This window comes from Mytilus galloprovincialis, chromosome 10, assembly GCF_965363235.1.
Source record: "Mytilus galloprovincialis chromosome 10, xbMytGall1.hap1.1, whole genome shotgun sequence".
Classification (NCBI taxonomy): domain Eukaryota; kingdom Metazoa; phylum Mollusca; class Bivalvia; order Mytilida; family Mytilidae; genus Mytilus; species Mytilus galloprovincialis.
This window is the reverse complement of record NC_134847.1, coordinates 72,580,213-72,607,766: the sequence shown is the minus strand read 5'-3', so window position 1 is coordinate 72,607,766 and position 27,554 is coordinate 72,580,213. Positions and strand designations below refer to the sequence as shown.

Here is a 27,554-nt window from a genome sequence, read left to right as displayed (position 1 = left end):
ATAATTATGAAACGGTCTCACCTGTGCAGGTAGATGAATAATACGATAACACCATTGAAATAGGGTGTGGCGGTCTCTCTTTCCTACACAAAAAAGAACGTTTTTACTATGTTTTAAGAGGAAAAACATTAATACTGAGGAGTTCCAACAAGAAACACGTGCGAGGTAAGAGAAATTGATATTTTCTAATCAAAATCAATTTTTGCCGACTGATTAATTTCATGATGAGATTTTCCTGTCGTCAGTTAATGGAAAAATATTTTTCCTTATTATTGTATTATTGGATTTCTAAGAAATTTGTTCCGAATATATTTATTCTTCGGTGGTTTAATTTCTAATTTTATAACTGCTCTTAAACAGGTAAATATCTTAATATTGTTACATTAGTATTATTATTAATATGGTAATGATAAAGGTATTAAAAGTAGTAATAGTAGAAGGAGGAGGGGAGGAAGAGATTTATTTTAGAATATAAAAATGTTCTAGGCCAAAAAAAAAAACTATGTGCAGAGAGACAAACATATATTTTCTTCTTTTTTTCCGTCGCGATGTCGCTGCGTAATTCATTTTGTATATTAAAACATGACGCTATATAGTACATTTTAATAGTGCACACAGTAGAAAACTGTTGTTCACACTTCAGACTGTTGCATGCAAAAAGTGTAAACAAAACAATGAAATGTATACCGGGAATCGTAATACATATCAAACTGTTGAGATAACTGTACACAAAAATGTGTAATTTATTAAGAACTCGCAAAAACTGAACATGTTTTATGTATCATTTCTTAACAACCAAATATCAAATGTATGTGCTAATACATTGAATCAGCTAACAAGATCTAATTATTGATTTTGTACTTTGAAGTACGGAATAATGTAAAACATTAAAAAAAAACCTTAAAGGTTAGCTTTTAATTAAATGACTACTTAAAGCTCAAACAAGGAAGTAGAAGTATAACGTGCTCCTCAGTGTTAAATGATAGTGGTTTCAACTGAAAGTACATGTTGAAACGCACCAGACGCAGATTTGAGGACTGATTGAATTAGGAAAAATATGTGTTTAATTGTTAAATTTTCAAAGGATAGTACATGTTAGACATGTTAAATATAGTACGGTGTCCAAACCGACAGAGTGTCAGGTCTGATTAAACATGATAAACTAGGAAAAATAAACTAGGAAAAATTATACAATGTCATTATAAATATTAGAGTTGCCATTACGTTAATGAACCTCTTCATACAATATACGGAAGGAAATTAATTAATGGTCTATTAATCATGTAACAAACGCAACATGCCATTGATTAAATACAATGGTCCAGAATTGTTTTTAGGTGTTGCATTCCTGGATTTATGTGAAATATTGATGCTGGTCATTTATGAGGGTCCCATTTGGGTCTAAGCTTGATGCGAAATTGACCGAAAAAAAATTGTAAGCGTGCCAAATGAAAATCAAAATTTTAAGCGTGAAAAAGGGAAACAAAGGGACACGAGAATTTACAAGTTATCGTTACATTGATAAGCGGGATATGGGAATCTGACAAAACGACAAAACAATAAGCGGGATCTGGGAGTATACCCTCCTCCCCCCCCCCCCCCAAAAAAAAAGAAATGATACCCGCGTTTATGAACAAACAACTAAATCAACCATTTCAGGTTAGGGTCAGGGTTTATATCCAGCTAACATGTTTAACCCCACCACATTTTGTATGTGTGTGCCTATCCCAAGTTCAGTGGTTGTCGTTTGTTAATTTGTTACATATTTGTTTTTCGATCATTTTTTGTACTTTAATAAGGCCGTTATTTTTCTAGTTTGAATTGTTTAACATTTTTCATTTTGTGGCCTTTTATAGCTGACTATGCGGTATGGGTTTTGCTCATTGTTGAAGGCTGTACGGTGACCTATAGTTTTTAATGTCTTGTCATTTGGTCTCTTGTAGAGATTTATGTCATTGGCAATCATCTTTTTTGATATTCAAGTACCGAGTGAATAATATTGACTCTTATCCGGACATTAAACATGAATGTCATTGCCATACAAATGGTAGATGCTACAAAGTAAGTACAAATCTCGCAAATATTTAATTGTGACATTTTCCTAATGTATAATAACAATTTCAGATGCATGACATCACTGCCAGGAGTAACATTTAATAGTTATATTTAAAGAGTTTGTATATGATAGTTATTCAGGGATTAATCTAGGAATTTGCAATCATAGTGCGCAGTAGATTCGCGAGTGAAGAGTCCAAATGTAAGATCCCGACATTTCAGGATGAACTTCTAAAAAAAATAGCTGTCTTCGTTTTTTATTTGCATACAACTTAAGGAGTATTAGGGGCTGCAAGCATGTGGTTAAATCCGTCAGATATTTCAATTAGATTAAAAAATAAAATCTTTTAATTAAAAACAAGAATGCGAAGAAGGAAAACTGGGTACCAACAAAAGATGTTACATGTTAGCCATAATAGTCACTCTTATATATGTACACCAATATACAAGCTTATTTAGAAATAAAGTTCGGAGACTAAGAAATATCTGACAACTGCAAGAATAGACTTTCTAATTGATTGATTGATGTTTGTTTAACGTCCAGTTGTAACTATTTCAAGCATTTAACCTAATAGACAAATTCTAACACGCTTTGCAATATAACAAATCATTTCACCATGATTGGCTACAGTAATAACCGATAGATATTTTTATTTTGTTTCCTTCTATGTGTTTGGTGTCGGTCTGTTTGGTTGGTTTTTGTTGTTGTTTATTAAATTGCTTTTGGTTTTTTAGTGGGGGTGGTGGGGGGTGGGGTCCTTAGCGTTTTAACTTTGTTTCTTGGATGTTGAATAACGACATAGTTAAATAATTATTATTGTTAAACGTATGCAAAAACTATTGTATGTTCGTTACTTGGTCCAGTTTATGCACGCATAAACTGCTGGGAAATTTATCTATGTTAACCCTTTAAAATTGCTAGAGACTTTTACAGACCCATAAGTATGTTGTATGACCAAACTAGAAATTAATTATTCCCGTATTACTAAAGTAATTGAACGGGGAAATATATAATTAAAGATACACAGTCGAGAAACTTAAACTGAAAACCCTTAAGAACAGATAAAAGTCAACTACCAATCCGCTTTTTTCTAATTACTAGATATAATGTATAGGAGTTACACGACGGGTGTCACATGAAGAGCAGGATCTGGTTACCCTTCAGAAGCACCTGAAATTACTCCCAGTTTTTGTGAGTCGTGTTGCTCACTTTTCAGTTTTGTTTTCTGTGTTGTGAGTACTGTTGTTGTGTTATTTTTTTTCTCTTTTCACTTTTTTTTTTTACCATGGCGTTGCCAGTATACTTTCGACTCAGAAATTTGAATGTTACTTGAAGGTATCTTTCGTCTCTATTTTTATCTATCTATATCGGTTTCCTGGAAAACAATTTTTTTATTGTCATGAAAACATCACCATATGGTTCCAAAATAAATATACACGATTACTATAATATCGAATACTTAATCTGTTGATAAATACGAAATCATGCCTTCTTACACTCTGTAAAGGATATCGACTTCTGTGCTTATAAACAGAATACCAACGTCATCGTTAATGTAAGAAAAATACGATGAAGTCTAATTTCAATTTCATGTAAATAGTCCAGATGTATAAAAAGAAAAAGAAATATCAATTTATTTTAATGAGAAGTTTAAAATCAATAGTATAGACGTAACCTTTTTCATAGTATAAATATTCTCGAGAGGATCATTGGGAAAATAAACAAAATTAAAATTAATTGTCACACTTTCACAGCTTGAGTTAACCCTATCTATGTTTATTTTGAATACGGTTCCATAATCAAAGACAGCCGGCAATGTAGGACAAGATAAACAAGACCCAAAAATCATTGACAACTCCGTCACTACTTTTATAATAAAAAAAACTTCGATGAAGTATTCTGTAAGTTCTTCTATGTACGACTTCAAGTGCCACTTTTACTGTGAAGTTTCATAAACAATTATAACATGGAATATTATACAATTACTGTCTTTTGATGAGGTAAATATGCTGTTTTATTGACTTTTGAAAAACTGATATTCACTGAGGCCGACGGCCGAAGTGAATATCAGTTTTTCAAAAGTCAATAAAACCCCATATTTACCGAAACAAAAGACAGTAATTGTTTTATTCCATATTCCGAGAAAAGAAAATGTATTTAATGACAAACATATACTAAAACAAATTTTACACGAAACATTTTACCATAACGTTGCATGTAAAAGCGCGTGACGTTTAGCGCGGTGAATAACACTTTCTCAGGTGAATATGATTTTTTATTCAAAATCCAATTCATATAGAGAAACCTACTAAAATAATTCCAATATAGAATAGTATACAATTACTGTCTTTTGATGAGGTAAATATGCGGTTTTATTGACTTTTGAAAAAATGATATTCACTGAGGCCGACGGCCGAAGTGAATATCAGTTTTTTAAAAGTCAATAAAACCCCATATTTACCGAAACAAAAGACAGTAATTGTTTTATTCCATAGTCCGAGAGAAGAAAATGTATCTAATGACAAACATATACCAATTTTTTTTTACATGAAACATTTTACCATAACGTTGCATGTAAAAGCGCGTGACGTTTAGCGCGGTGAATAACACTTTCACAGGTGAATATGCTTTTTTATTCAAAATCCAATTCATATAGAAAAGCCTACTAAAATAATACCAATATGGAATAAAAAGTGTCATGCACTAATATTTTTTGCAAAGGTCAAAATATAGGGGTGTGCAGCATATTTTGTCAATCTATTTTATCTTTCTTAAACTTAAATCTATGTTGACCACAACAATTGCAGTCAGTTAACATCAAACCAAACTATATTAAAAGAGCTAAGTAACGATACAAAAAAGGTGTATAAGAGGGGCGAAATATACCAGAGGGACATTCAAACTCGAAGATGAAAAATAAACTGACAACACAATGGCTACAAAATAAAAGACAAACAGAGAAACAGTAGTAAACAAAACACAACAAAGAAAAATAAACACAAAGCAATAGGAACCCCATCAAAAACTGGGGGGGGGGGGTGTCTCAGGAGCTCCGGAAGGGTAAGCAGATCATGCTCTACATGTGGCACCCGTCGTTATGTTCATAACATGACAGTGATGCATAAACTAAAATGGCTCGTACTTTGAAGATTTCAGTTCTCTGTCTTAAAATTAAGAAAACTGTTGGTACATTGTACGTGCAATTTGGACATTGAATTACGAATTTGATTAATGGTATCAATTTTCATTAAATTTTCTGGTTAAATGGCTGTTTAGCATTAATAGTAATCAAAGGTACCTGAGGATTATAATTTAATACGCCAGATGAATATAGACATTTTAGCTCTGACGATACCACCGAAGTATAAAAATTGAAAGCAGATTCCCTACTGAGGGGTATACGATCTGTTCACCTTAAAAGTGCCATTTTTGCAGCCACGTTCTTTACGGAAAGGGATGATACATGATCTTAAGTCTTGAAACTATATTATAAGGGTACAAATGTGGCCTAAAGTCAGGTAAAATGTTCGCCCATATATCCATTATACCCTCTTTTCGGGTTCTAATCATCTGCCCTGTATCTATATCTGCAGTACACTTTGCAAACCCTACCTAATGGAGTTTCTGTTCACATTTACTATTTTTCGGTGGGGTTCGTGTTGCTTATTCTTTAGTTTGCTATGTTGTGTCATGTGTACTATTGTTTGTCTGTTTGTCTCTTTGTTTTTGTTTGTTTTTTAGCCATGGCGTTGTCAGTTTATTTTCGATTTATGAGTTTGACTGTCCCTCTGGTATCTTTCGTCCCTCTGTTGCACGTCTTTGAATAATTGCCCTAGAAAATAAATCAAACAACAATATATCCTATTTTGCATGAATATCCATTGATAGCTACATTAGTTTGACACCAGTTTCAGCTTTGAAATAGTTTCCACTATATTTATTTTCGTCACCGTCAATACTGCCTTATCAATGTTTTACGTGACAAGATGTGTTGATCTGACGAGAGTAATAGTACCATTATAGACTTGTACTCAGTTCATATGTTACAAAATCAATTGCAAAGTCAATAAAACATATCTGTTATACTTAAAAAACCATTTTTTAACTAATGGACTATTATAAATGTACGAGTTGTCAAAGAGAGGCAGAAGATAACAAAAGGATATTCTAACCACATTATGTATGCATGTGCCTGTCCCAAGTGACCAGGAGCTCGAATTTAGTGGTTTTCATTTATTGATGTGTTACATATTTGTTTTTCGTTCATTATTTTGTACATAAATTAGGCCGTTAGTTTTGTCGTATGAATTGTGTTACATTTTTCCTTTTAAAGCCTTTTCCTTACGATGACCTTTAATAGTTAATTCCATCATTTGTAATGACAACAACTGACCATATAGACAAATAACAGTATAAAACTCAGCATATAAATCTATTCTCGTAATAGTACGGCAGCTTTGTGAAAAATTGTGCATATCCTGCTGCAAGCATGAAATTTTTCATAGACCTTCCTCAACTATTTCTCTTTTATTTCAGATAGGAAGGCATTTGAAAAAAAATGTCTAACTTCCGGTAAAATCTAAAATGGCGGACATCATACTTAAATTAGACCAATATCGAAGGCTAGTATGTGAAAAGGTGTTATTGACATGCTACTATCATAATATTTGGTACAAACCTTTGTTATGTACTAATTTTGGATATATAAATATAGATTCGATGTCTTCAAAAACCCTGCTTCCGGGAAAATCCAACATGGTGGACATTTTACTAAAATATGCTAATTTTTAGGGAGTGTAATTGAAATGTGTTTTAAAGTATTGCTACTATCATTATATTGTGCAGAAACCTTTCTTTGGTGTTTTTCATGGATACAATGTATAAGACATATGTCTTTAAACCCTTACTTCCGGTGATATCCAATATGGTGGACATAGAAATATTGATAATTTTTCATTTTAATATTCAACTTTTTTCAAAATGTAAAGAAAAAGGTTTTTTTTAGCTGGTCATTAAACTTCGGGCTTTAAGTCATCCTCAAAACCACTAATTCTTTTCATCTTTATCTGTTTAAATACAAATTTTACACTTCCGGTAAAAAACACAATATGGCGTAAACTAAAAAGATGAGTCCTCAATTCATTTCTTCGATGTAAAGTTTTGGATAGATTGATTTAAACAAAATAAAATACATCTATAATGTACAAACTCCTGATAAGATGAAGAGGCCTCACAAAGATTTGTCCAAAAGAGTTCCCATGGGTCATATTTTTCCCTCCGCCATTCATAAGCGATGGACTAGTTAGCATAGGAACCAATACCAAACTTGTTAATCATTCGCACCCGCCGAGTCGTGGGAATAGCTTCAATAAGTATTTCCTCTTCCAAAAACACATATTTTCCTCTAGGAAAACTTTGCCTATTTTGAGGATTTTGTTTTGACTCTGGATTCGTCTGTGTATTCCCTTTCCCCTAAATGTTGCTCTTGCTTCTTATAGCAAATGCTAAGGATATTCTATCTTATCTACCTCGAGATGTATTTCAAGTATATCACCATGTTCACATTAAGAGGCTGACAATATAATCATGGTGCATGTGTCTGATGCAAAGAAACACGAACTTGCACGAGTCATGATTCGAATAGTCGTTACTGATGATGCTGTCATTACTGTTTTGCTATTCCGTGACAGGGGTAGACGAACTATGGATTGTTTTTTAGAGGGCAAAAAACGTTGGATAAATATATATCAATGACCTTTCAAATGCACCTGGCAATAAGTGATTACACACACTTATTGTGATCCGTGTCTTTACCGGTTGTGATATGGTTCTCTGATTGCTTGAAAAGGAAAAAAAAAGACTGCGTGGGAGACATTGATGGCATTTGAAGATGTGACTTTAACATACAAAATGATGATTGATCAGCCTAAATCACGGAAGTTTTACTGTGAGATCACACAAACTTATCAGATGGGGTTAACATGGTTAACGAATTAAGAAAATAACTATTTGTGAAAAGGGAAGACTAATTGAGGGTATTCCCTCAACTTGGTTCAGTCTTTTCCAGCATGTGAAACGTGCAATATACTAAGGCAATGTTTAGAGGGACGAGTTTGGAATTGGCTCTTATGCTACCCAGTTCAGACGCTAATGGATGGCGAAGGAACATAGAGGATTGTCGTTGTTGGTACAAAATATTATGTTAGTAGAATGATAATCACACCTTTCACATACTAGCCTTCGATATAGGGCTGATTTAAGAATGATGTCCGCCATTTTGGATTTTATAGGAAGTAAGACATTTTTTTCAAATGCCTCCCTATCTGAAATAAAAGAGTAATAGTTGAGGAAGGTCTATGCAAAATTTCATGCTTGTAGCAGGATGTGCACAATTTGTCTGAAATATGCTTGTAGCCGCCGCACTATAAAAACCGCATTTGAAAAGAAAGCAAAATACATCCGTACAAGAGAGACTAAACTTATGATAAGTTTGATGACAAAGCCAAGTTAGCCAGCGAAAAAAATATAATCTGTGCGCAAACTTTAAAAAAGTACTAAAATATTTTAAACACAAAACATAGAAGTAAAAAACAGTTTACAGTGAATCTTTAGTTGTGTTATTGGGTGTGGTGTTTTCGATGTTTTTTTTTTGGGGTTTTTTTAAGGGAAGGATGTTTATTGATTTTTTTTATTTTAACTGGCAGTTGAATAAAACATTTGATACCAATAGACCCAATAGTTTGAGATGCAAAACACATTAGTCTGATATAGTCAAATTGTCTGCAAGTTAGCCAGTGCCACCTTTCATTTTTTTATATTTTCAATAATTTTGCTAATGAAGGGCAGAGTACAAAAACAGACTTTGCTAATGCCCGCGTCACACTGTCCCGATTTTTATATACGATGGACACCCGAATGCGAAAATTGTAAGTTCGTACGAAGTTGGTCCCGATCTCGTTAAAATACCAAAAAGTGACCGAAGCAAGTACGATGAATAACGAAGTCTATACGATGGTGCCGAAATTATATACGATAGCAAAAGATGGACATACGAAGGTTAACCGAAGACGGGTATTTAAGCTTCATATATCAGCCGAAGCCTACACGATGGATCACGAAGGCTACACGATGGATTACGAAGGCTACACGATGGATTACAATGATGGCGCGATGGCCATACGATGTCTAAAAGATACGAACAGAATTTCGACAACATTTCTGTACAAGTCTGCCATGCATGGCGGGAAATCGATCTTTTTGTCTAATTCTTATTAAACTTAGTTTATTATCCCCTCGCCTACTACATGTAAGTTGCGTGTAGATAAAATTGTTATGGACACTCTAGAACCAAAATGCTCAAAACTTGGTATGGTGTTACTCGTTAAGGATATCTTAAGCGCTATTGACTTTAAAGTTCAAAGGTCAAGGTCACAGTGGCAGTTGTAATACAAGGCAATATCACCGTTGTGAACACTCTAAAACCAATATTCTTCAAAAGATTTTAGGTAGCAATAAACAGTTAGGAAAAAATACTAAAGTTTGCCTTTATGAATTTTACCATCCCCTTTTCATTGCTTTCTTGCAATATCAAGCTTACTGTTTGTGTCATATATGGGCATATGTATGTAATCAGAATCTTCCATAGATTTTATATCCAGTATATAAAATGGGAAAATATAATTTCTTTTTGGTGTATCCATGGCAACAATCTGCATTTATTTGTTATAAAATATTGCAAAAAGGGGGGGAAAGATGTCACATATTTCCCCAAAATTTGGCTAAAAGTAGAATTTCAATCGCTTGAAGTAATACCTTTTCTGAAACTGTGTACATATATCATTCAGCAAATCCAATGAAAATCATATGTCTTTCGTCTCATTTTTTTGTAAAATTGCGTCAAAAACTTCGTGTAGAAAAAGAGTGTTTGTAAACAGTACATTAATTTCTGGACCGATGGCCGGTCTAGCTATGAAAATACGGATTGTCAAACAGAAAACAGCCCATAAAACATGTAAAAAATAATCTTGATGCACTTATAAACCATCTTTGAAGGCTAAAATAGCACTCATCTGTCTAAAAATGAATTTTATTACACAATAACTTTCCTATTTGAAAAATCCACCGGGGCCAAAATGCGAAACTAAACTCCTAACTGTGTATTGCTACCTTAATAGTATATATTTTTTTCAAATTTTCCCTTTTAACTTATTTTCTGAGTTCTGCTAGCTAATACGAGTAAAATGGCCTTTTATTTTTGAAAATTGGTTGAGTAATGAATATTTTATGAAGGTTAGCAGTTGACACTAAAACGCGACAAAAACTGATTTTAAAGAAAGGTGCCAAGTCAAAGTGTAAAATCTTGTCTCTACCTCAATATTTAGCCAAATCTTAAAAACTGTACCTCTTTTGTCAGTTTTTGATGTTGAATATCTTAATAAGATCTCTGATGATGCAACATTGTATAAAATTTAGCAATTTCAAGCATAAAAATGTTAATCTTTATGCTTATTGCATACCAAAGACTTGATTAAAAAACTTGGTGATAGGGAATCAATTTCTTACATCTGATTTAACTATACATTTAATATATGCCAAAATGTAACATGAAATCTTGATAAAAACAATAATTTGATATATTCGCAAGAAAAAAACCAACGCGTTCAATACTTAGGCTACTACATGCAGCCCAATCCATCAGAAGCAAGAGTTAAGCCGATAGAGTACAAATATAAGCCTTGTGTCAAAATGTCTAATTTTGGTTGCTAAGGACTGTAAACAATAAAATTGACATATATTGTCATTCTTAAACACTTAATTTACTCAGAAGGTGATTTAGAATCTAAATATCAATAGATTTGTGGCATGAAAAGTCTTAAATTATACAATTCTGAGCTTGGTAAGTATGCCATAAGGTAGCAATAAACAGTTAGGAAAAAATACTAAAGTTTGCCTTTATGAATTTTACCATCCCCTTTTCATTGCTTTCTTGCAATATCAAGCTTACTGTTTGTGTCATATATGGGCATATGTATGTAATCAGAATCTTCCATAGATTTTATATCCAGTATATAAAATGGGAAAATATAATTTCTTTTTGGTGTATCCATGGCAACAATCTGCATTTATTTGTTATAAAATATTGCAAAAAGGGGGGGAAAGATGTCACATATTTCCCCAAAATTTGGCTAAAAGTAGAATTTCAATCGCTTGAAGTAATACCTTTTCTGAAACTGTGTACATATATCATTCAGCAAATCCAATGAAAATCATATGTCTTTCGTCTCATTTTTTTGTAAAATTGCGTCAAAAACTTCGTGTAGAAAAAGAGTGTTTGTAAACAGTACATTAATTTCTGGACCGATGGCCGGTCTAGCTATGAAAATACGGATTGTCAAACAGAAAACAGCCCATAAAACATGTAAAAAATAATCTTGATGCACTTATAAACCATCTTTGAAGGCTAAAATAGCACTCATCTGTCTAAAAATGAATTTTATTACACAATAACTTTCCTATTTGAAAAATCCACCGGGGCCAAAATGCGAAACTAAACTCCTAACTGTGTATTGCTACCTTAATAGTATATATTTTTTTCAAATTTTCCCTTTTAACTTATTTTCTGAGTTCTGCTAGCTAATACGAGTAAAATGGCCTTTTATTTTTGAAAATTGGTTGAGTAATGAATATTTTATGAAGGTTAGCAGTTGACACTAAAACGCGACAAAAACTGATTTTAAAGAAAGGTGCCAAGTCAAAGTGTAAAATCTTGTCTCTACCTCAATATTTAGCCAAATCTTAAAAACTGTACCTCTTTTGTCAGTTTTTGATGTTGAATATCTTAATAAGATCTCTGATGATGCAACATTGTATAAAATTTAGCAATTTCAAGCATAAAAATGTTAATCTTTATGCTTATTGCATACCAAAGACTTGATTAAAAAACTTGGTGATAGGGAATCAATTTCTTACATCTGATTTAACTATACATTTAATATATGCCAAAATGTAACATGAAATCTTGATAAAAACAATAATTTGATATATTCGCAAGAAAAAAACCAACGCGTTCAATACTTAGGCTACTACATGCAGCCCAATCCATCAGAAGCAAGAGTTAAGCCGATAGAGTACAAATATAAGCCTTGTGTCAAAATGTCTAATTTTGGTTGCTAAGGACTGTAAACAATAAAATTGACATATATTGTCATTCTTAAACACTTAATTTACTCAGAAGGTGATTTAGAATCTAAATATCAATAGATTTGTGGCATGAAAAGTCTTAAATTATACAATTCTGAGCTTGGTAAGTATGCCATAAGGTAGCAATAAACAGTTAGGAAAAAATACTAAAGTTTGCCTTTATGAATTTTACCATCCCCTTTTCATTGCTTTCTTGCAATATCAAGCTTACTGTTTGTGTCATATATGGGCATATGTATGTAATCAGAATCTTCCATAGATTTTATATCCAGTATATAAAATGGGAAAATATAATTTCTTTTTGGTGTATCCATGGCAACAATCTGCATTTATTTGTTATAAAATATTGCAAAAAGGGGGGGAAAGATGTCACATATTTCCCCAAAATTTGGCTAAAAGTAGAATTTCAATCGCTTGAAGTAATACCTTTTCTGAAACTGTGTACATATATCATTCAGCAAATCCAATGAAAATCATATGTCTTTCGTCTCATTTTTTTGTAAAATTGCGTCAAAAACTTCGTGTAGAAAAAGAGTGTTTGTAAACAGTACATTAATTTCTGGACCGATGGCCGGTCTAGCTATGAAAATACGGATTGTCAAACAGAAAACAGCCCATAAAACATGTAAAAAATAATCTTGATGCACTTATAAACCATCTTTGAAGGCTAAAATAGCACTCATCTGTCTAAAAATGAATTTTATTACACAATAACTTTCCTATTTGAAAAATCCACCGGGGCCAAAATGCGAAACTAAACTCCTAACTGTGTATTGCTACCTTAATAGTATATATTTTTTTCAAATTTTCCCTTTTAACTTATTTTCTGAGTTCTGCTAGCTAATACGAGTAAAATGGCCTTTTATTTTTGAAAATTGGTTGAGTAATGAATATTTTATGAAGGTTAGCAGTTGACACTAAAACGCGACAAAAACTGATTTTAAAGAAAGGTGCCAAGTCAAAGTGTAAAATCTTGTCTCTACCTCAATATTTAGCCAAATCTTAAAAACTGTACCTCTTTTGTCAGTTTTTGATGTTGAATATCTTAATAAGATCTCTGATGATGCAACATTGTATAAAATTTAGCAATTTCAAGCATAAAAATGTTAATCTTTATGCTTATTGCATACCAAAGACTTGATTAAAAAACTTGGTGATAGGGAATCAATTTCTTACATCTGATTTAACTATACATTTAATATATGCCAAAATGTAACATGAAATCTTGATAAAAACAATAATTTGATATATTCGCAAGAAAAAAACCAACGCGTTCAATACTTAGGCTACTACATGCAGCCCAATCCATCAGAAGCAAGAGTTAAGCCGATAGAGTACAAATATAAGCCTTGTGTCAAAATGTCTAATTTTGGTTGCTAAGGACTGTAAACAATAAAATTGACATATATTGTCATTCTTAAACACTTAATTTACTCAGAAGGTGATTTAGAATCTAAATATCAATAGATTTGTGGCATGAAAAGTCTTAAATTATACAATTCTGAGCTTGGTAAGTATGCCTTAATAGTATATATTTTTTTCAAATTTTCCCTTTTAACTTATTTTCTGAGTTCTGCTAGCTAATACGAGTAAAATGGCCTTTTATTTTTGAAAATTGGTTGAGTAATGAATATTTTATGAAGGTTAGCAGTTGACACTAAAACGCGACAAAAACTGATTTTAAAGAAAGGTGCCAAGTCAAAGTGTAAAATCTTGTCTCTACCTCAATATTTAGCCAAATCTTAAAAACTGTACCTCTTTTGTCAGTTTTTGATGTTGAATATCTTAATAAGATCTCTGATGATGCAACATTGTATAAAATTTAGCAATTTCAAGCATAAAAATGTTAATCTTTATGCTTATTGCATACCAAAGACTTGATTAAAAAACTTGGTGATAGGGAATCAATTTCTTACATCTGATTTAACTATACATTTAATATATGCCAAAATGTAACATGAAATCTTGATAAAAACAATAATTTGATATATTCGCAAGAAAAAAACCAACGCGTTCAATACTTAGGCTACTACATGCAGCCCAATCCATCAGAAGCAAGAGTTAAGCCGATAGAGTACAAATATAAGCCTTGTGTCAAAATGTCTAATTTTGGTTGCTAAGGACTGTAAACAATAAAATTGACATATATTGTCATTCTTAAACACTTAATTTACTCAGAAGGTGATTTAGAATCTAAATATCAATAGATTTGTGGCATGAAAAGTCTTAAATTATACAATTCTGAGCTTGGTAAGTATGCCATAAGGTAGCAATAAACAGTTAGGAAAAAATACTAAAGTTTGCCTTTATGAATTTTACCATCCCCTTTTCATTGCTTTCTTGCAATATCAAGCTTACTGTTTGTGTCATATATGGGCATATGTATGTAATCAGAATCTTCCATAGATTTTATATCCAGTATATAAAATGGGAAAATATAATTTCTTTTTGGTGTATCCATGGCAACAATCTGCATTTATTTGTTATAAAATATTGCAAAAAGGGGGGGAAAGATGTCACATATTTCCCCAAAATTTGGCTAAAAGTAGAATTTCAATCGCTTGAAGTAATACCTTTTCTGAAACTGTGTACATATATCATTCAGCAAATCCAATGAAAATCATATGTCTTTCGTCTCATTTTTTTGTAAAATTGCGTCAAAAACTTCGTGTAGAAAAAGAGTGTTTGTAAACAGTACATTAATTTCTGGACCGATGGCCGGTCTAGCTATGAAAATACGGATTGTCAAACAGAAAACAGCCCATAAAACATGTAAAAAATAATCTTGATGCACTTATAAACCATCTTTGAAGGCTAAAATAGCACTCATCTGTCTAAAAATGAATTTTATTACACAATAACTTTCCTATTTGAAAAATCCACCGGGGCCAAAATGCGAAACTAAACTCCTAACTGTGTATTGCTACCTTAATAGTATATATTTTTTTCAAATTTTCCCTTTTAACTTATTTTCTGAGTTCTGCTAGCTAATACGAGTAAAATGGCCTTTTATTTTTGAAAATTGGTTGAGTAATGAATATTTTATGAAGGTTAGCAGTTGACACTAAAACGCGACAAAAACTGATTTTAAAGAAAGGTGCCAAGTCAAAGTGTAAAATCTTGTCTCTACCTCAATATTTAGCCAAATCTTAAAAACTGTACCTCTTTTGTCAGTTTTTGATGTTGAATATCTTAATAAGATCTCTGATGATGCAACATTGTATAAAATTTAGCAATTTCAAGCATAAAAATGTTAATCTTTATGCTTATTGCATACCAAAGACTTGATTAAAAAACTTGGTGATAGGGAATCAATTTCTTACATCTGATTTAACTATACATTTAATATATGCCAAAATGTAACATGAAATCTTGATAAAAACAATAATTTGATATATTCGCAAGAAAAAAACCAACGCGTTCAATACTTAGGCTACTACATGCAGCCCAATCCATCAGAAGCAAGAGTTAAGCCGATAGAGTACAAATATAAGCCTTGTGTCAAAATGTCTAATTTTGGTTGCTAAGGACTGTAAACAATAAAATTGACATATATTGTCATTCTTAAACACTTAATTTACTCAGAAGGTGATTTAGAATCTAAATATCAATAGATTTGTGGCATGAAAAGTCTTAAATTATACAATTCTGAGCTTGGTAAGTATGCCATAAGGTAGCAATAAACAGTTAGGAAAAAATACTAAAGTTTGCCTTTATGAATTTTACCATCCCCTTTTCATTGCTTTCTTGCAATATCAAGCTTACTGTTTGTGTCATATATGGGCATATGTATGTAATCAGAATCTTCCATAGATTTTATATCCAGTATATAAAATGGGAAAATATAATTTCTTTTTGGTGTATCCATGGCAACAATCTGCATTTATTTGTTATAAAATATTGCAAAAAGGGGGGGAAAGATGTCACATATTTCCCCAAAATTTGGCTAAAAGTAGAATTTCAATCGCTTGAAGTAATACCTTTTCTGAAACTGTGTACATATATCATTCAGCAAATCCAATGAAAATCATATGTCTTTCGTCTCATTTTTTTGTAAAATTGCGTCAAAAACTTCGTGTAGAAAAAGAGTGTTTGTAAACAGTACATTAATTTCTGGACCGATGGCCGGTCTAGCTATGAAAATACGGATTGTCAAACAGAAAACAGCCCATAAAACATGTAAAAAATAATCTTGATGCACTTATAAACCATCTTTGAAGGCTAAAATAGCACTCATCTGTCTAAAAATGAATTTTATTACACAATAACTTTCCTATTTGAAAAATCCACCGGGGCCAAAATGCGAAACTAAACTCCTAACTGTGTATTGCTACCTTAATAGTATATATTTTTTTCAAATTTTCCCTTTTAACTTATTTTCTGAGTTCTGCTAGCTAATACGAGTAAAATGGCCTTTTATTTTTGAAAATTGGTTGAGTAATGAATATTTTATGAAGGTTAGCAGTTGACACTAAAACGCGACAAAAACTGATTTTAAAGAAAGGTGCCAAGTCAAAGTGTAAAATCTTGTCTCTACCTCAATATTTAGCCAAATCTTAAAAACTGTACCTCTTTTGTCAGTTTTTGATGTTGAATATCTTAATAAGATCTCTGATGATGCAACATTGTATAAAATTTAGCAATTTCAAGCATAAAAATGTTAATCTTTATGCTTATTGCATACCAAAGACTTGATTAAAAAACTTGGTGATAGGGAATCAATTTCTTACATCTGATTTAACTATACATTTAATATATGCCAAAATGTAACATGAAATCTTGATAAAAACAATAATTTGATATATTCGCAAGAAAAAAACCAACGCGTTCAATACTTAGGCTACTACATGCAGCCCAATCCATCAGAAGCAAGAGTTAAGCCGATAGAGTACAAATATAAGCCTTGTGTCAAAATGTCTAATTTTGGTTGCTAAGGACTGTAAACAATAAAATTGACATATATTGTCATTCTTAAACACTTAATTTACTCAGAAGGTGATTTAGAATCTAAATATCAATAGATTTGTGGCATGAAAAGTCTTAAATTATACAATTCTGAGCTTGGTAAGTATGCCTTAATAGTATATATTTTTTTCAAATTTTCCCTTTTAACTTATTTTCTGAGTTCTGCTAGCTAATACGAGTAAAATGGCCTTTTATTTTTGAAAATTGGTTGAGTAATGAATATTTTATGAAGGTTAGCAGTTGACACTAAAACGCGACAAAAACTGATTTTAAAGAAAGGTGCCAAGTCAAAGTGTAAAATCTTGTCTCTACCTCAATATTTAGCCAAATCTTAAAAACTGTACCTCTTTTGTCAGTTTTTGATGTTGAATATCTTAATAAGATCTCTGATGATGCAACATTGTATAAAATTTAGCAATTTCAAGCATAAAAATGTTAATCTTTATGCTTATTGCATACCAAAGACTTGATTAAAAAACTTGGTGATAGGGAATCAATTTCTTACATCTGATTTAACTATACATTTAATATATGCCAAAATGTAACATGAAATCTTGATAAAAACAATAATTTGATATATTCGCAAGAAAAAAACCAACGCGTTCAATACTTAGGCTACTACATGCAGCCCAATCCATCAGAAGCAAGAGTTAAGCCGATAGAGTACAAATATAAGCCTTGTGTCAAAATGTCTAATTTTGGTTGCTAAGGACTGTAAACAATAAAATTGACATATATTGTCATTCTTAAACACTTAATTTACTCAGAAGGTGATTTAGAATCTAAATATCAATAGATTTGTGGCATGAAAAGTCTTAAATTATACAATTCTGAGCTTGGTAAGTATGCCATAAGGTAGCAATAAACAGTTAGGAAAAAATACTAAAGTTTGCCTTTATGAATTTTACCATCCCCTTTTCATTGCTTTCTTGCAATATCAAGCTTACTGTTTGTGTCATATATGGGCATATGTATGTAATCAGAATCTTCCATAGATTTTATATCCAGTATATAAAATGGGAAAATATAATTTCTTTTTGGTGTATCCATGGCAACAATCTGCATTTATTTGTTATAAAATATTGCAAAAAGGGGGGGAAAGATGTCACATATTTCCCCAAAATTTGGCTAAAAGTAGAATTTCAATCGCTTGAAGTAATACCTTTTCTGAAACTGTGTACATATATCATTCAGCAAATCCAATGAAAATCATATGTCTTTCGTCTCATTTTTTTGTAAAATTGCGTCAAAAACTTCGTGTAGAAAAAGAGTGTTTGTAAACAGTACATTAATTTCTGGACCGATGGCCGGTCTAGCTATGAAAATACGGATTGTCAAACAGAAAACAGCCCATAAAACATGTAAAAAATAATCTTGATGCACTTATAAACCATCTTTGAAGGCTAAAATAGCACTCATCTGTCTAAAAATGAATTTTATTACACAATAACTTTCCTATTTGAAAAATCCACCGGGGCCAAAATGCGAAACTAAACTCCTAACTGTGTATTGCTACCTTAATAGTATATATTTTTTTCAAATTTTCCCTTTTAACTTATTTTCTGAGTTCTGCTAGCTAATACGAGTAAAATGGCCTTTTATTTTTGAAAATTGGTTGAGTAATGAATATTTTATGAAGGTTAGCAGTTGACACTAAAACGCGACAAAAACTGATTTTAAAGAAAGGTGCCAAGTCAAAGTGTAAAATCTTGTCTCTACCTCAATATTTAGCCAAATCTTAAAAACTGTACCTCTTTTGTCAGTTTTTGATGTTGAATATCTTAATAAGATCTCTGATGATGCAACATTGTATAAAATTTAGCAATTTCAAGCATAAAAATGTTAATCTTTATGCTTATTGCATACCAAAGACTTGATTAAAAAACTTGGTGATAGGGAATCAATTTCTTACATCTGATTTAACTATACATTTAATATATGCCAAAATGTAACATGAAATCTTGATAAAAACAATAATTTGATATATTCGCAAGAAAAAAACCAACGCGTTCAATACTTAGGCTACTACATGCAGCCCAATCCATCAGAAGCAAGAGTTAAGCCGATAGAGTACAAATATAAGCCTTGTGTCAAAATGTCTAATTTTGGTTGCTAAGGACTGTAAACAATAAAATTGACATATATTGTCATTCTTAAACACTTAATTTACTCAGAAGGTGATTTAGAATCTAAATATCAATAGATTTGTGGCATGAAAAGTCTTAAATTATACAATTCTGAGCTTGGTAAGTATGCCATAAGGTAGCAATAAACAGTTAGGAAAAAATACTAAAGTTTGCCTTTATGAATTTTACCATCCCCTTTTCATTGCTTTCTTGCAATATCAAGCTTACTGTTTGTGTCATATATGGGCATATGTATGTAATCAGAATCTTCCATAGATTTTATATCCAGTATATAAAATGGGAAAATATAATTTCTTTTTGGTGTATCCATGGCAACAATCTGCATTTATTTGTTATAAAATATTGCAAAAAGGGGGGGAAAGATGTCACATATTTCCCCAAAATTTGGCTAAAAGTAGAATTTCAATCGCTTGAAGTAATACCTTTTCTGAAACTGTGTACATATATCATTCAGCAAATCCAATGAAAATCATATGTCTTTCGTCTCATTTTTTTGTAAAATTGCGTCAAAAACTTCGTGTAGAAAAAGAGTGTTTGTAAACAGTACATTAATTTCTGGACCGATGGCCGGTCTAGCTATGAAAATACGGATTGTCAAACAGAAAACAGCCCATAAAACATGTAAAAAATAATCTTGATGCACTTATAAACCATCTTTGAAGGCTAAAATAGCACTCATCTGTCTAAAAATGAATTTTATTACACAATAACTTTCCTATTTGAAAAATCCACCGGGGCCAAAATGCGAAACTAAACTCCTAACTGTGTATTGCTACCTTAATAGTATATATTTTTTTCAAATTTTCCCTTTTAACTTATTTTCTGAGTTCTGCTAGCTAATACGAGTAAAATGGCCTTTTATTTTTGAAAATTGGTTGAGTAATGAATATTTTATGAAGGTTAGCAGTTGACACTAAAACGCGACAAAAACTGATTTTAAAGAAAGGTGCCAAGTCAAAGTGTAAAATCTTGTCTCTACCTCAATATTTAGCCAAATCTTAAAAACTGTACCTCTTTTGTCAGTTTTTGATGTTGAATATCTTAATAAGATCTCTGATGATGCAACATTGTATAAAATTTAGCAATTTCAAGCATAAAAATGTTAATCTTTATGCTTATTGCATACCAAAGACTTGATTAAAAAACTTGGTGATAGGGAATCAATTTCTTACATCTGATTTAACTATACATTTAATATATGCCAAAATGTAACATGAAATCTTGATAAAAACAATAATTTGATATATTCGCAAGAAAAAAACCAACGCGTTCAATACTTAGGCTACTACATGCAGCCCAATCCATCAGAAGCAAGAGTTAAGCCGATAGAGTACAAATATAAGCCTTGTGTCAAAATGTCTAATTTTGGTTGCTAAGGACTGTAAACAATAAAATTGACATATATTGTCATTCTTAAACACTTAATTTACTCAGAAGGTGATTTAGAATCTAAATATCAATAGATTTGTGGCATGAAAAGTCTTAAATTATACAATTCTGAGCTTGGTAAGTATGCCATAAGGTAGCAATAAACAGTTAGGAAAAAATACTAAAGTTTGCCTTTATGAATTTTACCATCCCCTTTTCATTGCTTTCTTGCAATATCAAGCTTACTGTTTGTGTCATATATGGGCATATGTATGTAATCAGAATCTTCCATAGATTTTATATCCAGTATATAAAATGGGAAAATATAATTTCTTTTTGGTGTATCCATGGCAACAATCTGCATTTATTTGTTATAAAATATTGCAAAAAGGGGGGGAAAGATGTCACATATTTCCCCAAAATTTGGCTAAAAGTAGAATTTCAATCGCTTGAAGTAATACCTTTTCTGAAACTGTGTACATATATCATTCAGCAAATCCAATGAAAATCATATGTCTTTCGTCTCATTTTTTTGTAAAATTGCGTCAAAAACTTCGTGTAGAAAAAGAGTGTTTGTAAACAGTACATTAATTTCTGGACCGATGGCCGGTCTAGCTATGAAAATACGGATTGTCAAACAGAAAACAGCCCATAAAACATGTAAAAAATAATCTTGATGCACTTATAAACCATCTTTGAAGGCTAAAATAGCACTCATCTGTCTAAAAATGAATTTTATTACACAATAACTTTCCTATTTGAAAAATCCACCGGGGCCAAAATGCGAAACTAAACTCCTAACTGTGTATTGCTACCTTAATAGTATATATTTTTTTCAAATTTTCCCTTTTAACTTATTTTCTGAGTTCTGCTAGCTAATACGAGTAAAATGGCCTTTTATTTTTGAAAATTGGTTGAGTAATGAATATTTTATGAAGGTTAGCAGTTGACACTAAAACGCGACAAAAACTGATTTTAAAGAAAGGTGCCAAGTCAAAGTGTAAAATCTTGTCTCTACCTCAATATTTAGCCAAATCTTAAAAACTGTACCTCTTTTGTCAGTTTTTGATGTTGAATATCTTAATAAGATCTCTGATGATGCAACATTGTATAAAATTTAGCAATTTCAAGCATAAAAATGTTAATCTTTATGCTTATTGCATACCAAAGACTTGATTAAAAAACTTGGTGATAGGGAATCAATTTCTTACATCTGATTTAACTATACATTTAATATATGCCAAAATGTAACATGAAATCTTGATAAAAACAATAATTTGATATATTCGCAAGAAAAAAACCAACGCGTTCAATACTTAGGCTACTACATGCAGCCCAATCCATCAGAAGCAAGAGTTAAGCCGATAGAGTACAAATATAAGCCTTGTGTCAAAATGTCTAATTTTGGTTGCTAAGGACTGTAAACAATAAAATTGACATATATTGTCATTCTTAAACACTTAATTTACTCAGAAGGTGATTTAGAATCTAAATATCAATAGATTTGTGGCATGAAAAGTCTTAAATTATACAATTCTGAGCTTGGTAAGTATGCCATAAGGTAGCAATAAACAGTTAGGAAAAAATACTAAAGTTTGCCTTTATGAATTTTACCATCCCCTTTTCATTGCTTTCTTGCAATATCAAGCTTACTGTTTGTGTCATATATGGGCATATGTATGTAATCAGAATCTTCCATAGATTTTATATCCAGTATATAAAATGGGAAAATATAATTTCTTTTTGGTGTATCCATGGCAACAATCTGCATTTATTTGTTATAAAATATTGCAAAAAGGGGGGGAAAGATGTCACATATTTCCCCAAAATTTGGCTAAAAGTAGAATTTCAATCGCTTGAAGTAATACCTTTTCTGAAACTGTGTACATATATCATTCAGCAAATCCAATGAAAATCATATGTCTTTCGTCTCATTTTTTTGTAAAATTGCGTCAAAAACTTCGTGTAGAAAAAGAGTGTTTGTAAACAGTACATTAATTTCTGGACCGATGGCCGGTCTAGCTATGAAAATACGGATTGTCAAACAGAAAACAGCCCATAAAACATGTAAAAAATAATCTTGATGCACTTATAAACCATCTTTGAAGGCTAAAATAGCACTCATCTGTCTAAAAATGAATTTTATTACACAATAACTTTCCTATTTGAAAAATCCACCGGGGCCAAAATGCGAAACTAAACTCCTAACTGTGTATTGCTACCTTAACCACATTTGGTATATTGTTCCTCCTTGTAATGATCTGACATTTTTTACGTTCAAGGCCAAAGGTCAAGGTCATGCAGATGGACTTGTTTTTTCTCCTTGAAATAGCATAATACACAGGAAATTGGTTGCTCATTTTTTTACCTGCTGGTTCTAAAGACAATATTAAAGGTATTTCCAGTTACTGATTGTTTTGGTTGATTTCTAAAAAAATAGTTTATGTATCAAATATGCATATTCAATTTACCATTTTCTGCATGTGTCATATACAAATATAGTGTCCATATTTGTCCCCAATATGTTACATACGAGGGGATGCCACGCGCGGCATTGCCTTGTTTAAACTGTAAAATGTGTGCACTAGTCTGAATAATCACCCATAATTATGCCCATGTTTTCTGATCTATCTTAAAGGTAAGGTAATGGGTTCGTTGATCCCTTTTATTCAAAAAGAGCTCTTTCCAGGAGAATATCATAATAATATAGACAAAAGGAAGGATGAGGGGAAAGAAACAAATGGATTCGTGTGACAACAACTCAGACGATACATCAGAAAATCAGAATAATGAAGAAAAAGTTGGTTTCCCTATATACGCGTACCTGCAGTGTTGGTGTACGAGGCGCGTTTATGATTTTCATTAAAAAGAAAATCCTGAGCCTGTAAAAGCTGCTCTTCTTGTTCCATTTGAATTAATAGAAACAACGCTGTCGCCTTTCTTGTTCTCATAGAATCATATGATATGAGCTCCATGTTTTGTGAACGTCTTTCTTTACTGTCGTATTAGACTGACCAGTGCATATCGCGCATGGCACTTTAAATGTATTTTAGCGCGAACATTAACTTATATTTAGCTGGATGTATTGCCGTCGTAGTTCCATCTTGTCGCCTTCGTACTTTTATTCGATGGCAACACGACGGGATTACAAGGTCTTCACGAAGTCGTGTTGCCATCGTAAGACCTTCGGGTATATTCGGGATTCATTCGTGTAGACATCGTAATATCAAAACTGCCCGATGGAAACGACGGAAACACGAATGCAATACGATGTGCAAAGATGCATTCCCGGTGACAATACGATGGTGAGGATGGTGATACGAACTCAATACGAACCCTCAACATCGGACGCACCTTCGGGGATTTTTTAACATGTTAAAAAATTTAGAACCCTTCCCGAAGTTGTCCCCGAAGGCTAGAAAAAGTGGCCGATGGTTCTACGATGGATAAAGATGGCACTCGAATAGCCCGATCTAGATACGATTAGTCCCGATTTTGAAAATTTCCATTATCGTGTTGCCATCGGCGTAAAAATCGGGACAGTGTGACGCGGACATAACAAAATCGGCGTAGAAAGTTATTTCAAACATTTTTTTTATTCCGACGGAAGGTATTGCTGAAGGTTAATATTGTGCGGCAACAACACCATGAGATACATACATGTATGTGATATATTGTATTACTGGATACTAAAGTAGATGAATATAGTTGTTACTGTTAAATGTGTTTTACAAACGTCCAATTTTCGATTGTTATCAAAAAGTGCACAAGCAAGGATAGCTTGCACTATGACGTCAGATTCAATGTTCTGAAGAAGACAATTCTTTTCTTCGAAACGAACGAGAAAAAAACATGAAAATTACTCATAACTTTTTTGAAAGGTCGGTGACATACACTTTTTTCGCTTTATTTTGAAGAGTACACATGGCACTTTTCTTCTTGAAATTTTTATGAAGAAATCACTGGTTGATATTTTTTAATACTGGAAAAGTTTTTCATGTTTATGTTTTATTTTTGGCGGGAAAGAAATAAATCATGTTTTTAAAGATCAACACAATAAGAGTCTTGAATTCTCGATCCTGTATTTGATAGACACAAATCTACTATTTAACGTAAAACAAGAATTATGCTTGTAGGTTTGATATAAAGAATTTTTTTGAAAGTTACATAACAAGCGAATATCATGTTAATATTCCGGAAAACACGAAACTGAGGTTGCTATAGTGACAAAACTAAGTCGGTGACTCCAAATTTTTTTCATCATATTTTGTTCTTCAAATCATGAAATACCCTCACACAAAATTTTAAGGGAAAATCACTGGCAAAACTGAATAGGCTGTTTGGTCTTAAAGATATGAAGCAAACTCCCTCACACAAACATTAAGGAACAATAGAATGAACTATCTATTTTCGAAGATAATGGTTGCCGTCATAAAAAAAATTACGTAAAAGAATAGTTGGTTAACATCAGATCTTGCACACAGAGTTTTCTTTTATTAAGTTAAAATATTTTGCATTGAGAAGAAATGCTACGTTACACGTGTTTCTCTTTAGATATTAGTTTAAATTTAAAATGGATATTGCAATTAATCTAAAGATTCAACATCCTTTGTTTTCATGTATTGCGTGTTAATGCTATATAAACTATCTGTTTGATGAAAGATGGATACTTCATAGATACATATCGATAAGAAAGTTTATTTCAAAGAATATCTCAGTTTACTTTAGATTTATCTTTTTTTAATTTTCAGATGTACTATAATGTCTGCTGGGAATTCCTGTGCACAACATGGAATACATCATCACTTTGATAATTCAAATCCATTGTTGACTAAAAAGCAGACAGACTCTGTGTTTTGTGTTTCCAAAAGTAAAAACAAGGACGAAACAACAACAGAAAGAAGTAAAGACGACATCGTTTCCTCTGTTTCTGTTGAGGAACGCCGACTTAAATTTGTATCGAAAAGATCTCGATCTTTCAAAAACTTGTTTTTCAATACTAAAAATCAGACAGATACTGATCCATCAACATCGATCAAAACAAAGAGTAAATTCGGAAGTCTGGTAAACAAACATCTTTTACCCATTAAGGTTTTGTCATCGTTAAAAGAAGGACAGAAAAAGGCTGCTATACATACAAATATTTCTTGTCCTGATTTAAATCAACCAGTAACTCCAATTGAAGTAGATATAGCTGTTCGTCCAAAAAGTGCAAACATTCATACTGAAACAAAAGTAGAGCGAATTACTCCTAATTTATTAACGGTTTCATCATCGACAAAAACATCAATTCGCAATCTTTCACTTCCACCTACAAGTTCGCCAAAATCTGACTTTTTATTTACGACATCGTTCACTCATTCAATTTCAAAACATCAGTGTAAAAGTGTGCAGGAATTAGAGAAAAACAACTTGTCGGTTTTCAAACAAAAATTGAGACGCAGTTATTCAGACCAACCAATCATTGGCAAATCTCGATCTCCCACCCTTCCATTTAGAGTTGAAAGGACCGGAAGTAACTTAAACCTAAATATATCAACCTGCTTACAATCTAAAATGTTCCGGAACGAATACGTTTCTCAATTACTGGACTATGTGTATATTGGAAGCGTTGAATCTGCCTATAATGAGCCTTTATTGTGTAAACTGAAGATAGATTCCCTAGTTGACATGAGTAATATGTCTGCCTCTCAAGTTCCATCAAACAAAAAACTGCATTGTCCATGTCTCTGTGGGAACGACTCTCGACATTTTCGATCAAGGCTGATTATCCGTCTTGACGACAAGGAGACCGAAGATATCGAACAGTACTTTGATGAAATAAACAAATTTGTTGATAGCTCCAAGCGATGTGGAAGGCGAGTTTTAATTTTTAGTTATCACGGCAATTCGCGTGCACCAGCTGCAGCTATCCAATATATGATGAAACAAGAAAAGTTTCTGCTCAGACAAGCATACAATCTCGTCAAGAATCAAAGGCCGTCGGTAGAAATCAATCAAGGATTCCAGGATACACTTGAAGACCTTGAGCGGCGAATATTTCCGGAAGCCAAGCCGTCTGTTTCCTTTGGGAATGACTACTTAAACATTGCGGATCCACAGGCAATCAAATGTGCATGGATCGATTGTGATACTTAGATATTTGTCATAATTACGGGAACATAACACATATTATTGTGATAGCTTTGACAATTTTCAATTGATTTTTCTCAGTTCTTTCAAAACATGTGTAACACTTGTAATGGGTCTCGCATTCATATGGTCAGAAATCCTTAAAGCTAAATATATGTCATGTTCAAACTGATCTAAGCCATGACTGTCCTTTTTTTGTGTTAATGAGCATAATCTAGGACTTTAATTATTGATACAAAATAAATTTATTATTGATTATTATATATTCAGATTTGTAGTTAATCTATAAACGAGGTAAATATAGAATAACCGAAAGTTGGCTATAAATAAAAGATTATTTGCACGAAACTTAAAAAACATTGAACTGCGTTTTGTGCAAAGAAGACATAAAAAAATACCAATATTGCGGGATAGCAAGGGGAAGATAATACGGAAGCGTATTAGCGCCACACATTTTTTTTTTTTATTTTTCTTCCTATGTTTGCGTTATAACGCAAACCTTTGCGTTATAACGCAAACATTTGCGTTATAACGCAAACCTTTGCGTTATAACGCAAACCTTTGCGTTAAAACGCAAACCTTTGCGATATAACGCAAACCTTTGCGTTATAACGCAAACCTTTGCGTTATAACGCAAACCTTTGCGATATAACGCAAACCTTTGCGTTACAACGCAAACCTTTGCG

The 27,554-nt window shown here is 32.2% G+C and overlaps 1 protein-coding gene across 1 annotated transcript; it reads left to right on the top strand.

The window, feature by feature from the left end:
• LOC143048323 (uncharacterized) lies at nt 1-27,133 on the top strand. The gene is made up of 2 exons (XM_076221950.1): nt 1-165; nt 25,488-27,133. Exon 2 carries the CDS (start codon nt 25,498-25,500, stop codon nt 26,872-26,874), a length of 1,377 nt encoding a protein of 458 aa, XP_076078065.1. The 5' UTR covers nt 1-165; nt 25,488-25,497; the 3' UTR covers nt 26,875-27,133.
• Nucleotides 27,134-27,554: the final 421 nt, after the last annotated feature.